The 12,365-nt window shown below is 47.2% G+C and overlaps 1 protein-coding gene across 4 annotated transcripts in view; it reads left to right on the forward strand.

Annotated features, from left to right (window-relative positions):
* The window catches only part of SMPD4 (sphingomyelin phosphodiesterase 4), a 641,449-nt gene that overhangs the window by 449,740 nt on the left and 179,344 nt on the right, over positions 1–12,365 (forward strand). For all 4 annotated transcript variants that reach the window (XM_078667774.1, XM_078667777.1, XM_078667775.1 and 1 more), the window contains one exon: positions 268–413. In XM_078667774.1, the coding sequence (XP_078523900.1) occupies positions 268–413 (146 nt within the window). The remainder of the gene's footprint in view (positions 1–267; positions 414–12,365) is intronic.

Here is a 12,365-nt window from a genome sequence, read left to right on the forward strand (position 1 = left end):
ATTACACTAGCAACAAGTGTGGAAACTCTACTCTGTACTTCTTCACTGTAATGATGTAATTAGAGTGTATGTAACAATATCTCACATATTTACTACACTGACAATTCCCATTACCTAACGTCAAATTTACTTAAATTACCTTTGCTCATTTTTCCTCTTTGCTTTGCTGACCTCTTAGACTAAAGGGCTACTTTAGTATGTTGTAGAGATACTAATAACTTTAACTGAGAAATAAGTCTTCTCCCTATTTTCCAACTCTACCACCAGGAATCATTCAACCCCACTGAGGAGCATGTGTTGGTTGTGCGCCTCCTTGTGAAGCATCTTCACGCCTTCACTAACAGCTTGAAACCAGAGCCAGTTTCGCCATCAGCTCATTCTCAAACAACCAGCCCTCTGGAGGAGTTTAAGAGGTAATTATTGGGAAGTGGAGTGGCATAGAAGGAAAATAAGTTTAACACAGATGAATATAGTTTACCTGTTTCAAGTGCATGCATGTTAAGTATATTGGAGCCTGCCATGTGATTAAATGGACAATTGAAGGAGAGCATTTCTAAATCAAAAAAAGAAATTAAAGTGAGTGCTTTTGAGAACAATGAAGATTTAGAGCTCAAGAGAAGAATTATGCATATGGAGTGGACCATTGAAAGAATTATTGAACTGTTGCTTTTGGAAAGTGCAGCAAGGAATAGTGATGGTCAACAGATAATAAGTTGGGCGAACAAATACTTAAAAAAAAAATATATATATATATATTACTTTTATTAAATTATACAAAAAAGCAAAATCTACTGATATCGATAGGAAACAAACATGGACCCGACCTTTGGGTAACAGATGCCCCTCTCGAACAAAGGCAAGATAAGTTAAATAGGTCGATAGTCCTATTGCAACTTTTGAAGTATAAACTCAATGTATTCAGCATAAAGTGGGTAGTGCGCTTTTATAGTGACATAGGGAAATTGGCCTGCAGGATTCTCACTCATAGTCCGCAATCTAGAATAGTCCTGCCTGCGTGCAGAGACCCCGGAACACTTCTGTATATGAATATTTTTGACATTGGAGGTAGCCGCTACAATGTAGAACTGTCTGGTGATACCTTCATAAGTCCATGACAGGCAAGCTTTAGCTGAATTTTTTTCTGTAGAAAGCAACAGTGATATAACTATAATTGTGAATTATATTGCAACATTTAATTTTGGAAATGCATTACAATAACAACACTGACCTAAAAGCCCTACTGCAGAGAAAACAATGAAGGGCAAGCTCCCTGTCTGGTCCAAAGTGCATCAGCTGCACTCAACATACACCGTAACTTTGAGAACCAGCAGCATCCATTACCCAGCCTGCACTGTACTGGCAGTTTGTTTCACAGGCTCAGTTCTATTTTCCAGCTCTTGCTGACTGCCTCTCAGAGCACTTCAGAGCTGTTTTACCTCTAATTTTCCGATGGCTTTTCTCTAGTAATTCATTATTAAAAACAAACTTCACTCACCGTTTTCTCAAGGTTTAAAGACTTTCCTTGTAATTTTTTCAACTTAGGGATTTTATTTCCCTTCATTATGCCTTCACTATTTGTGAAGTGTCCCAAATGTGGGAGAAGGTAGGCTTCTTCAGACTTGCATGATGTGTGCATGGTCTGTCTACCATCCTACCACATTGTAAAAGACTGTCCTTGCCAAACAATGTCTAAAAGAGCTCTGAAGGATGGGGAAGAAATTCACCTTAGAGGAAACTTGGAAAAACTCAGAGATGAAAATTAAAAAAAACTGAGGAAAAAGGACTAGGCCTCTTCAGCTGCCAAAAGCTACTGGCATGAAAGGGACACCCATTGGGGTATATCAAGTGAGACACAACATTGAAGGCATCACCGTCATCAATCTAGATACTTAGAAAGCTCAGGAGAGTATTGGTTGATGATCAGGCCATTGGCACCGATGTGTTTGCTTTTGAGAGACACTACTACTCCGGCAGTGTCCACTCTGGCACACCACCACTACAACACCAATTCCAACTGCATTGACGCCCTCAACTACAGGGCTTGCTCTATCGACGCCGATAGTTAGAATAGCCGCACCATCACATCACTGCTCTTCAATAGCATCGACACCACAGTGTCAACACTTAACATTGATGCATTCTTCGACTCCATCGTCTAAGTCAAGACGACATATCTTGGCACCAAGAATTACTGATGCCAGAATCCACCATTCGGTCAACTTCAGAAAGATCAACATCAAGTTCATCTTCTAGGCACCCTTCAGGGTCAAGCCACACCCTTGCTTCTGTCTATTTTGATAAAATAGAACCCCTGATTCTGTACTACATACAAAATCAAGATATCTCATACCTGCAGAGGATCATTTGCAAGTCTCTTTAAGACCATTGACACTACCGCCTCTACCATACACTCAACTTCCACTTAAGCCCATCATTCTACTGGCACTATCCACACCACAATGTGGTACTCTTCAGGATGTTCCAGTTTCTCCATCACCTCATAGATCACCTATACCTGTACATACCCCAAACTGATAAAAAAAATCCTCAACTCAGTAGATATCTACATTAATTCTTGAAAAAACCTTGTCAATTTTTTATCTTTAGAAACGCATGTTTTTTAATGTATTATTGTATTATTGATATATCTATTATTTGGTATGGTTGTATGCGGATGTTGCTTTAGTTTTAACAATTGATTTTTATGCACTGAAACAAAATAAAAATAAAATATTTTAAATTTTTTTTTTGCTGTGTCAGTATGCTGAGGCTTTGTTTATTAACTGTGTAAATCCTTATTTTCAATAGGTATTTTTTGTTGCCTAGGAATTATTTTTATTGAATTTAATGCTTGCTTTTCAAGACGTATTAGGGAAAGGTACAGCAAAATTAAACATACAGAATCTGATAGACTTCTAGCCGCAGATTCCTTACCTTAGAATTTTCCTCACGTCAGACTGGAATTTTCCTCACATGTCAGACTGGATTCTGGAACTTTTTTGTGAGCAGTACTCCTGGGCGCTGGTAGGTGGTGGCGTTCGGGCCTGTGTGGCATTATCCACGTTAGAATCCTTCACCGTCTTTCACCGTCTTCCCAGACAGCCCCGGGGAGTGATGGCGATAATTGGCGGCGGAGGCCCTGAGCAATAGCGGGAAAGCTGCAAGAGGCTGCAATGCTGGGAAAGCTGGGCAGCGGGTCGGCAGGAGCACAGCGGATTACACGCTGTAACATCACACGGAGTGAAGGCGCCTCTTAGCCCCGCCCCCCCAGGAAAAGCACTGAAAAAAGCAAAAGATCGGGGATAGCACTTTCATCGGCTATCTTCCGTTAATGGAGTTTCATTTATTTCTATGAAAAACACAACGAAAAGAGGAGTCGACACACCAACAAAGGTAAAGGGCGTGTTGATGCCAGCAGATCATTCCTCTCGGACAAAAAGGACCCCAGGACTATGGCAAGGTATCGTGCCTCTTGCTCAGTGTTTTATTTTTACTTTTGCACCGCTTTTTAGGTGATTTTCATGACTTTACCTTTGTGATCCTCTACCCAAAATGGCTGGAGTAATAAAACTGTAGTATTTACTAGACTCCATCTCCCTGACTTTCCCAGTAAACAGATCTTTCACCCAAAATGGCTGGGGTCATAAACTTGCAACTAAAAACTGCCAGACCCTCACAAAGCTAAACTAAAGCTCTGCCCTTCCTTTGGTCCTCCAAAATAGACATAGGACTCACCGCTACCCCTATCAAGTTAGAAGCAGGACTTCCTCGATACTTGTCTGCATCCCTGTTCTAAGGGCATAATAACAAACATAGGACTACTGTACTCTTTGCTACCTCTCTGTCTCGGCGGCCATCTTGGACTAGTCAATCCTCATCTCTTCACCACTCCTAATGAAGCGGCCATCTTAGACTAGTCAAATTCTCTACCCCTACATACACACTTCTTAACTTCTTAACTTTTCTTTTTCTCCTGCCTCTTCCCATTTGTCCCACATGGAACTCACGGGCAAACACACATATAAAATTAATTACACCCCCAGAGCTCTCCAAAAAAAACGCAAAACGCTTTAAACACAACTTCTTAAAGTCCCACCCTGAAACGCCCTTTTTAGACACTTACTTCTCCCTCATCAATGGAGCTAAGAACACCGATATCATTCTCTACACCGCACGCAGAGCACAATGGAGAAAAGCATTCCTCGCCATCTCGACCTCCAAGAAAACTGCCCATGGCATAACACTTTCCACCACACCATCCCAGCTCTACCCAGCTAGAGCATCCATCACTATCTACAATAACGGTACCATCTTAATTCAATCCACAGACAGAAACCTCGACCTTTTTGACAACCTGTTCCCCACCTTCAAAGAATACGTTTCCAACGCACAGTCCCCACACCATCCGGCCTCCAATACCAACATCATCGACCTCACAGCACCTCCTTCCACTAACACGCACCTCCCCCCTCCCCCCAGTACTTCACTCTATCACCCCCTGGCTACATATATCTCACACTCCTCAACACCAGACGCGGATCTCCCCCCCCGCCACCAACACCCCCACCCCCTCTACCCCACTCCAACTGAACCAGAACACCACACTTCCAGCTAACTTCTCAGAACAACTCAGCGCTTCTGATCCTCACAACACGACTCTCTCCCATCACATCTCCCCCCCCCACTCTCTCCACCCCCGCCACTCCTAGCCCCCACTCCTCCCTCGACCTCCCCACCCCCCCCACTCTTTGCACTCCCGCCACTCCTGGCCCCCACTCCTCCCTCAACATCTCCCCCCCCACTCCTCGCACTCACGCCACTCCTGGCCCACACTCCTCCCTCAACATCTCCCCCTCCACTCCCTGCTCTGCCGCCACCCATAGCCCTCACTCCTCCCTCAACTGTTCCCCCCCCCATTCTTTGCACTCCCGCCACTCCTGGCCCCAACTTCTCCCTCAACCTCCCCCCCCCCCCACTCTCACTCCCTTTTACTACACTGTCACCCCCGCAACGACCTGCCTCCTCCACACGTCCCGCAATTGCCTCACCCCCCCTATCATTGACTCCCTATCCAATAACACCAACACCGTCACTTATCCTCTCACTCCTCCCCCCCCAACATCGCTACCTACGCTAACTCCAACACACTCACTAACACCCCCAACTCCAACTCCAATCACCTCAATAACACCCCCACCCCTCTCCCCCCATACTCCAGTCACTTAGGCACGTGCTCTCCCTCAGCGCCCCCCCTCCCAACTCCTTACCCAACTGCACGCTGGACACAATCATGACCACCCTCCTCCAAGTGAGAGAAGTAATCCACACCCTCAAAGAGTTACTCCTCACGCACCCCAGACACCCCCCTCCCACCACCACTTCTCAACGAAACAACAACTCCCCCTCACATCCTACTCACCCATTACATCGGACCTCTATCCCCTCTCGCAACACCTCCAACCGCCCCCAGCGCCCTATCAAGACACATCCCACTCACCCCTTACATTGGACCTCTATCCCCTCTCGCAATACCTCCAACCGCCCCCAGCGCACTATCAAGACTCTCTCGGACCTCGACATACATACCCTACTCCGCACATATGTCCCGGCAACCCGAAACCTATTAGCCACCACACACCTGTCCATTCCTACGATTCTTTCCAACCCTCTCAAACACCCCACGCATAACAACAGATGCTCCGTGCCCAACAACCTCACTAAAATCCCTCTCACCATAGACCCATCCTCCTCCCCTTGCACCCCCAGACTCAAATGCACACTTCTCAACTGTAGATCGGCCCAAAAACACTCACCGGAGGTCGCGACCTCATCATGTCTCTGAACCTTGACTTAGCCATCCTAACTGAAACATGGCTAACTGAATCCTCTACTCCTATCATGGATATCCTAGTCCCCCCCAACTACTGCATCATTAGACTTGACAGGTCCAACAAGACAGGCGGCGGAATCGCATGCATTTACAAGAACAACCTCTCAATTAATAACGTCACCGCCCCTTCTCTTACCTCCTGTGAATAAGTCTGCCTTGATGTCATCAGTGAAAACAAACCTGTATGTTCACTACACATCATATACCACCCTCCTGGGGACAACCTCATCTTCTCCCAACAACTCATGGACACAATGTCAATCAACTCAGGACGGCAAAACACACAAATCTACCTTGGCGATTACAATCTTCACTGGCATGACTGCAGTGACGCAGTGGTTAATAGCCTCAAAAATTTCCTTAACGCTTCTGACCTCACACAAATCTGCAACAGCCCGACACATGACAAAGGCTCTATCCTCGACCTTGTCATCTCCAAAGAAGGCACTATTCAACTTGATTCAATCCAACCTTGTGACTGGTCAGACCACCATATCGTCACATTCTTCATCAAGGAAAAAGTTAAACGTATCCCGGTCCAATTCTCCAAGCCCAAAGTTTGGAAAAGAGACCTGAGGAAACTCAATCCAAACTCTCGACCCCTTAACAGCTGGAATCTCCTACTCCCCCCTACTGACGTTCAGTACTTAACTGACCACTATCTCAACACCATGGCCTCAATAATCAATGAGGCTGCACCGATGCAACTGAAAAGAGTCTCCACCAAGATCTCCAACCCCTGGTACAACGGGAGCCTCAATGAAGACAGACGGGCTATGCGAATGGCAGAGCGCACCTGGAGATCTGTTCCCTCGACACTGCACTTAAAAAATTCTGAGGAAAAAGAGAAACGCATACTTCAGGAAAATAAAACGCTCAAAATCAGAGTTCTTCAGAGTCCAGCTCGACCAAGCAAAAAACCGTCCAAGTAAACTGTTCGAGCTAATCCGATCACAATCTAAAGAACAACCCCCAGCTGTTGACATTATGGGCACTGCTCCTTCCTGTGAAGATTTCTCTGCCTTCTTTAACCAAAAAACTGACAACATAAGGAGCGATCTCCTCATTGACGCAAGCCTTTACTCAAAACCCCACTGCATAACACCCAATGAACTAAAAAACAATGCGACATGGTCATCCTTTGGCACCTACTCTGAAGATGAAATTGACAGAATACTCAGCACCCTGAAACCATCCAATCACCTAACTGACCCTCTTCCTGCTAGCGCCGTAAAAGACTTCACCCCTTTGCTCCTCCCACTCTGGACTGAAATTATCAATAGCTCACTTCAACAAGGAACCATCCCTGACTCCCTCAAAGTTGGACAAGTTACACCTTTACTGAAGAAACCAACAGCCGACCCCACTGATCTAAACAACTACCGTCCGATTACCAACATTCCCACTCTCGCCAAACTGTTGGAAAAATGCGTCCAACTACAACTGACAAAGCACATAGAACAGTTTGATCTCCTCCACGCTCATCAATCAGGCTTCCGAGCAGGGCACAGCACTGAAACCGCTATGACTCACATAATTGACGACGCCCTCCAAATTTTAGATCAAAATGATACCTGCCTCCTCATCCTTCTTGACCTCTCCTCAGCATTCGACTCTGTGAAACATGAGAACTTACTCGATCTCTTAAACACTAGAATGGGTCTCTCTGGGACTGTTCTCCAGTGGTTCACTTCCTTTCTACACAACCGGTCTCAAAAATTCAAGAGCAAAAACTTGATGTCCTCTCCAGTACCTGTTTCGTTAGGTGTCCCCCAAGGTTCATGCCTATCCCCTACTTTATTCAACCTAGTAATGGAACCTCTGACCACCCTGCTACATGCATCCAATGTACACTTTCACATGTACGCCGATGACACTCAACTATATCTCAAGCTGCAATCCCCCAAAGACATTATGCGTCTGAACTCAACGATCAGAAGCACCCAATCTTGGCTGACCGATAACCACCTCAAACTCAATGCCATGAAAACTGAGTTCCTCCTGATCTCACCTCCCACGAAAATATCTTCCACACAAACATGGCTTAAGCACCTAACTGCACTCAATGTCCAACCGACCATCGTGGATTCAGCAAAATCTTTAGGCATAACACTTGACACCAACCTCAACATGCAGCAGCATATCAGCAAGGCAACCAAGGAGGCGAACCTCCAAATAAATACCTTGAGGAAACTTAAACCCTTCCTCCCAGCCAAAGACTTCCAAACCGCAGTACAAGCACTAGTCATCCCTCGCATAGACTACGGCAGCGTGGCCCTCTGTGGCCTCCTCCTAACTACAACTGCACCCCTAAGAGCTTCACTAAACGCGGCAGCAAGACTCATCACTGGATCTAAAAAACATTCACATATCTCCCCTGACTTTAAATCCCTGAACTGGCTGCCTTTTGAAGCCAGAATACAGCTGAAAATTGCCTGCATGACGCACAAGGCGATACACCTGAAATCACCTGGCTACCTCACGCAGAAGTTGACAATTTCCGGCGGGTCCAGAACCACCAGAAGTACAAACAATCTTCTGCTGAAGCCTCGAAGATTCCGGAAGGAAAAAACTTACAAACGCTCCTTCTCAGGAATGGCGCCCAGGATCTGGAACTCACTCCCTCCTGAAACCAGACTCCTCTCCTCCACTCTTCTTTTTAAGAAAGAAGTTAAAACTATCCTCATGGCTAAATACACCTGTACTACTACGTTTGATTTACTTTGCGTCGATCAGTATTACCGGTCTGATTCCTATACACATGTGTTTTATTTGTATTATTGAACTGATTGTCCATGCTCCCTCATATCTGTACTTTTTGTTATATTTGTACTATTTACATTGATTTGACGACCTACCTTCCTACTATGCCATGCTACCTTATATTTGTACTATTTGTAATATTTGTACATTGATTTGATGACCTACCTTCCTACTATGACATGCTACCTCATATCTGTATGTGGGAAGGGGGGTCGGGTGAAGGAGAGTCGCCACAAGTTTGAATGAGTCTGTAACCGGTTTTTTATTATTTACTTCAATAATACCGGGTTGCTTGTAATCAAAAAGGGGTAAAGTACAAAAAAACATAGGCGTGGCAGCACTCCCACGAGGAACCGTCGAGGTCTTCACATCCGGTCTTGCCTCAATGAGAGATGGCCTGCTTGCTCCGGGGATGAACTCGAGAAAAAGAAAAGAGCCACATTAGGGACTGAGTTCGATATATACAAAGTGAGAGGGGGGTTTGGGTAGTGAGGGATCACCAGGGGACTACCACCGTCTATAGCTGCGTATGAGTGCAGGATGGCAAGGCACGGCGAGAGTGTCCACCCTCAGGCTTACCCGTTCCCACCCCGTGAGGAAAACAACCCCTGAAAACGCCCTCGTACCTTGTGAAGCCACACTTCTCCCTTGGAAGTGTGGCGGGGCGGCTCATGGAAACGTTGGCCTCCTGGCTTGTCGAGTCTCTGCTCCAGGGGTCTCAACAGCGGTTCCACGACGGTTCCTCCTTCTTCCTCCTTGGCGGCGTCTTCCTCGTCTTCCGGTCTGCTTTCCGAAGGTTCCGCGCTGAAGGAATGAGACGGGGCTTCCTTAAACGCCCCCAGCTCCCGTGATTGGTCAGCGGTAGAAGTCATCCAGGCACCTGAGTGGCTGTGTGTAGACGCTGTCTGAGAACACGCCCCTGTCGTCATAGAGGCGGGACATGGAAACTGACGTGTCGGAGGCAGAGCCGGAAGCCCAGGAAACGTCATAAGGATCCTGCGGACGGGGTGGAAAGGAAGAGACGTTAGCAGGCACACCCCGTCCGTCCACGTCAGGGAGCCCGTCCAGGTCAGGGAGCCCGGCTTCGTGACACATCCCACCCCCAGGATTGACCCGATCGGGGGAAACAGGATACCGGGACAGAAAGTCAACATTACCCTGCAAGGAACCTTTCCTGTGACGGACCTCAATCTGGTACGGCTGTAGGGCCAGGAACCAACGCAGGATGCGGTCATTGTTCCCCCGGTTGCGCTGGAGCCAAGTCAAGGGAGCATGATCAGTATACAACACAAAGGGCCTCCCCTCGAGATAGTACCTCAACTTCTCCACACCCCAACGGACAGCCAGGCATTCCTTCTCGATGGTAGAATAAGCCTGCTCCCTCGGAAACAGTTTGCGACTAATAAAGAGCACAGGTCTCTCGGCACCATTCGCATCCACCTGAGAAAGAACCGCACCAATACCCACTCCAGAGGCGTCCGTCTGGAGTATGAAAGGTTTGAGGAACTCAGGAGACACCAGAACAGAGGAAGAAGTCAAGGCGTCCTTCAAAGCCTGGAAGGCCGAAGACTGTACAACAGAAGGGGAGGGGAGTGTAGCAGACTTGGTGTTTTTCCCAAGTAGGTCAGTGAGGGGCCCTGCCAGACTAGCAAACTGAGCAATGAAACGGCGATAGTAACCCACCAACCCCAAGAAGGCCCTGAGTTCTTTCTTTGTAGAGGGGTAGGGTAGTGCCTTGATTGCTTCCATTTTCTCAGTCTGAGGCTTAATCAGTCCTTCCCCCAAGAGATACCCGAGATACTTGACCTGCTGGAAAGCAAATCGGGACTTCTTTGCGTTAACGTGGAGATTGGCCTCCCTTAGACTGGTCAGTATGTTCCCAAGATGTGTTAAGTGATCCTCCCATGTTTTGCTAAACACCACAATGTCGTCCAGGTAGGCCGACGCATATCCTAAGTGAGGTGCCAGCAGTGTATCCATGACCCTCTGGAACGTAGCTGGCGCCCCATGCAGTCCAAATGGGAGTACTGTGAAATGGAAATGACCAGAAGGGGTTGAGAACGCCGTCTTTTCCATATCTTGAGGAGCAAGGGGTATTTGCCAATACCCCTTGGTGAGATCGATGGTGGTGATGTACCGGGCCTCACCGAGGCGTTCCAGCAGTTCATCGACTCTAGGCAAGGGGTATGCGTCTTGTTTAGACACCCGGTTAACGGCCCTGAAATCGATGCAGAACCGGATACTACCGTCCGGCTTAGGCACTAGAACCACCGGGGAGCACCAATTGCTGTGGGAAGGCACTATGATCCCGGATTTCAGCATACTATCTACCTCCTCCTGGAACGCAATGCGCCTTGCCTCTGGGATGCGGTAGGGCTTTTGTTTTACCACTGCATTGGGCAGAGTAGGTATACTGTGTTCCGCCAAGTGGGTACGGCCCGGTTGATCCGAGAAGACCGCTGCATGAGACATGAGTAGGTTTTTCACTTCTTGTTGTTGGGTGGCAGACAGCTCTGGGTTGATAGGAGCATCAGCAACTGTGTGACTTGTATTGGACACAGGAGACGCCACATTGATTGCCTGAGGGGGTGTTCCTAGCCATTTTTTAAGCAAGTTGATGTGATACATTTGGGTTTTACCTCTTCCTAATTGTATCAAGTACGCCGTGCGTCCTATTTTCCTCACGATCTTGAAGGGTCCCTGCCACTCCTTCCTCATTTTGTGTGTAGAGGATGGTAATAGTATCAAAACCCAGTCACCTACATCTAGTACTCTCCACTTTGTACCCCGATCATAAAGGGTTTTCTGTTTGGTTTGAGCCACTGCTAAGTGCTCGTGAGCCAGGGTCCTGAGTTTATGAAGCCGGCTCTGTAACTGCCTGGTGTAATCCAAAAGGGCCTCGGCGTCCTGTGCTCCCTCGGTCTCCCAACTGTCTTTAGTGATTTCGAGAAGTGTTCTGGGGGGTCTCCCAAACAACAGTTCGAAAGGTGAAGTCCCTAGAATAGACTGTTTCTGGCTACGGAGCACAAAGAGGGCCAGAGGCAATAGCTGATCCCAGTTCTTCCCGACAACAATTTTTTTAACGTTAACTTAAGGGAGCCGTTATATCGCTCAACCAAACCGTCTGTTTGTGGGTGATACACAGAGGTTTTGATGTGTTTGATGTTTAATTGTTTGCACACCTGTTGCATCAACCGTGAAACAAACGGGGTGCCCTGATCGGTAACAATCTCCTTCGGAAAACCCATACGAGAGAAGACCTCAACCAACCTCTGGGCTATTGTTGTAGAAGTAGCAGCCTTAAGGGGAAAAGCCTCGGGATATCTCGTGGCGTAATCAACCAGGACTAGGGCATACTGATGTCCTCGGGAGGATTTCGGCAAAGGGCCGATCAAATCCATCCCTATTCGGTCAAAGGGAACCCCTATGATAGGCATGGGCACCAAAGGGACAGGAGGAGGAGTGTACGGGTTACGCTTCTGACATATCCTACACTCCTGACAATATTTCTGGACTTGGGCATAAATGCCTGGCCAGAAGAAATGACGCAAGATGGACTGACCTGTTTTGTCTACCCCAGAGTGGCCGGCTAACAGATGTGCATGACCAAAGAACAAGATCTGATCACGAAAACTATTCGGGACCAACAATTGAGGGTCGGCATCCGCCTTGGCGAGCCTGTACAGTAGGCCGTTCTTTTCAACAAAGGTGG

This window comes from Lissotriton helveticus, chromosome 11 (assembly GCF_964261635.1).
Source record: "Lissotriton helveticus chromosome 11, aLisHel1.1, whole genome shotgun sequence".
Taxonomy (NCBI): domain Eukaryota; kingdom Metazoa; phylum Chordata; class Amphibia; order Caudata; family Salamandridae; genus Lissotriton; species Lissotriton helveticus.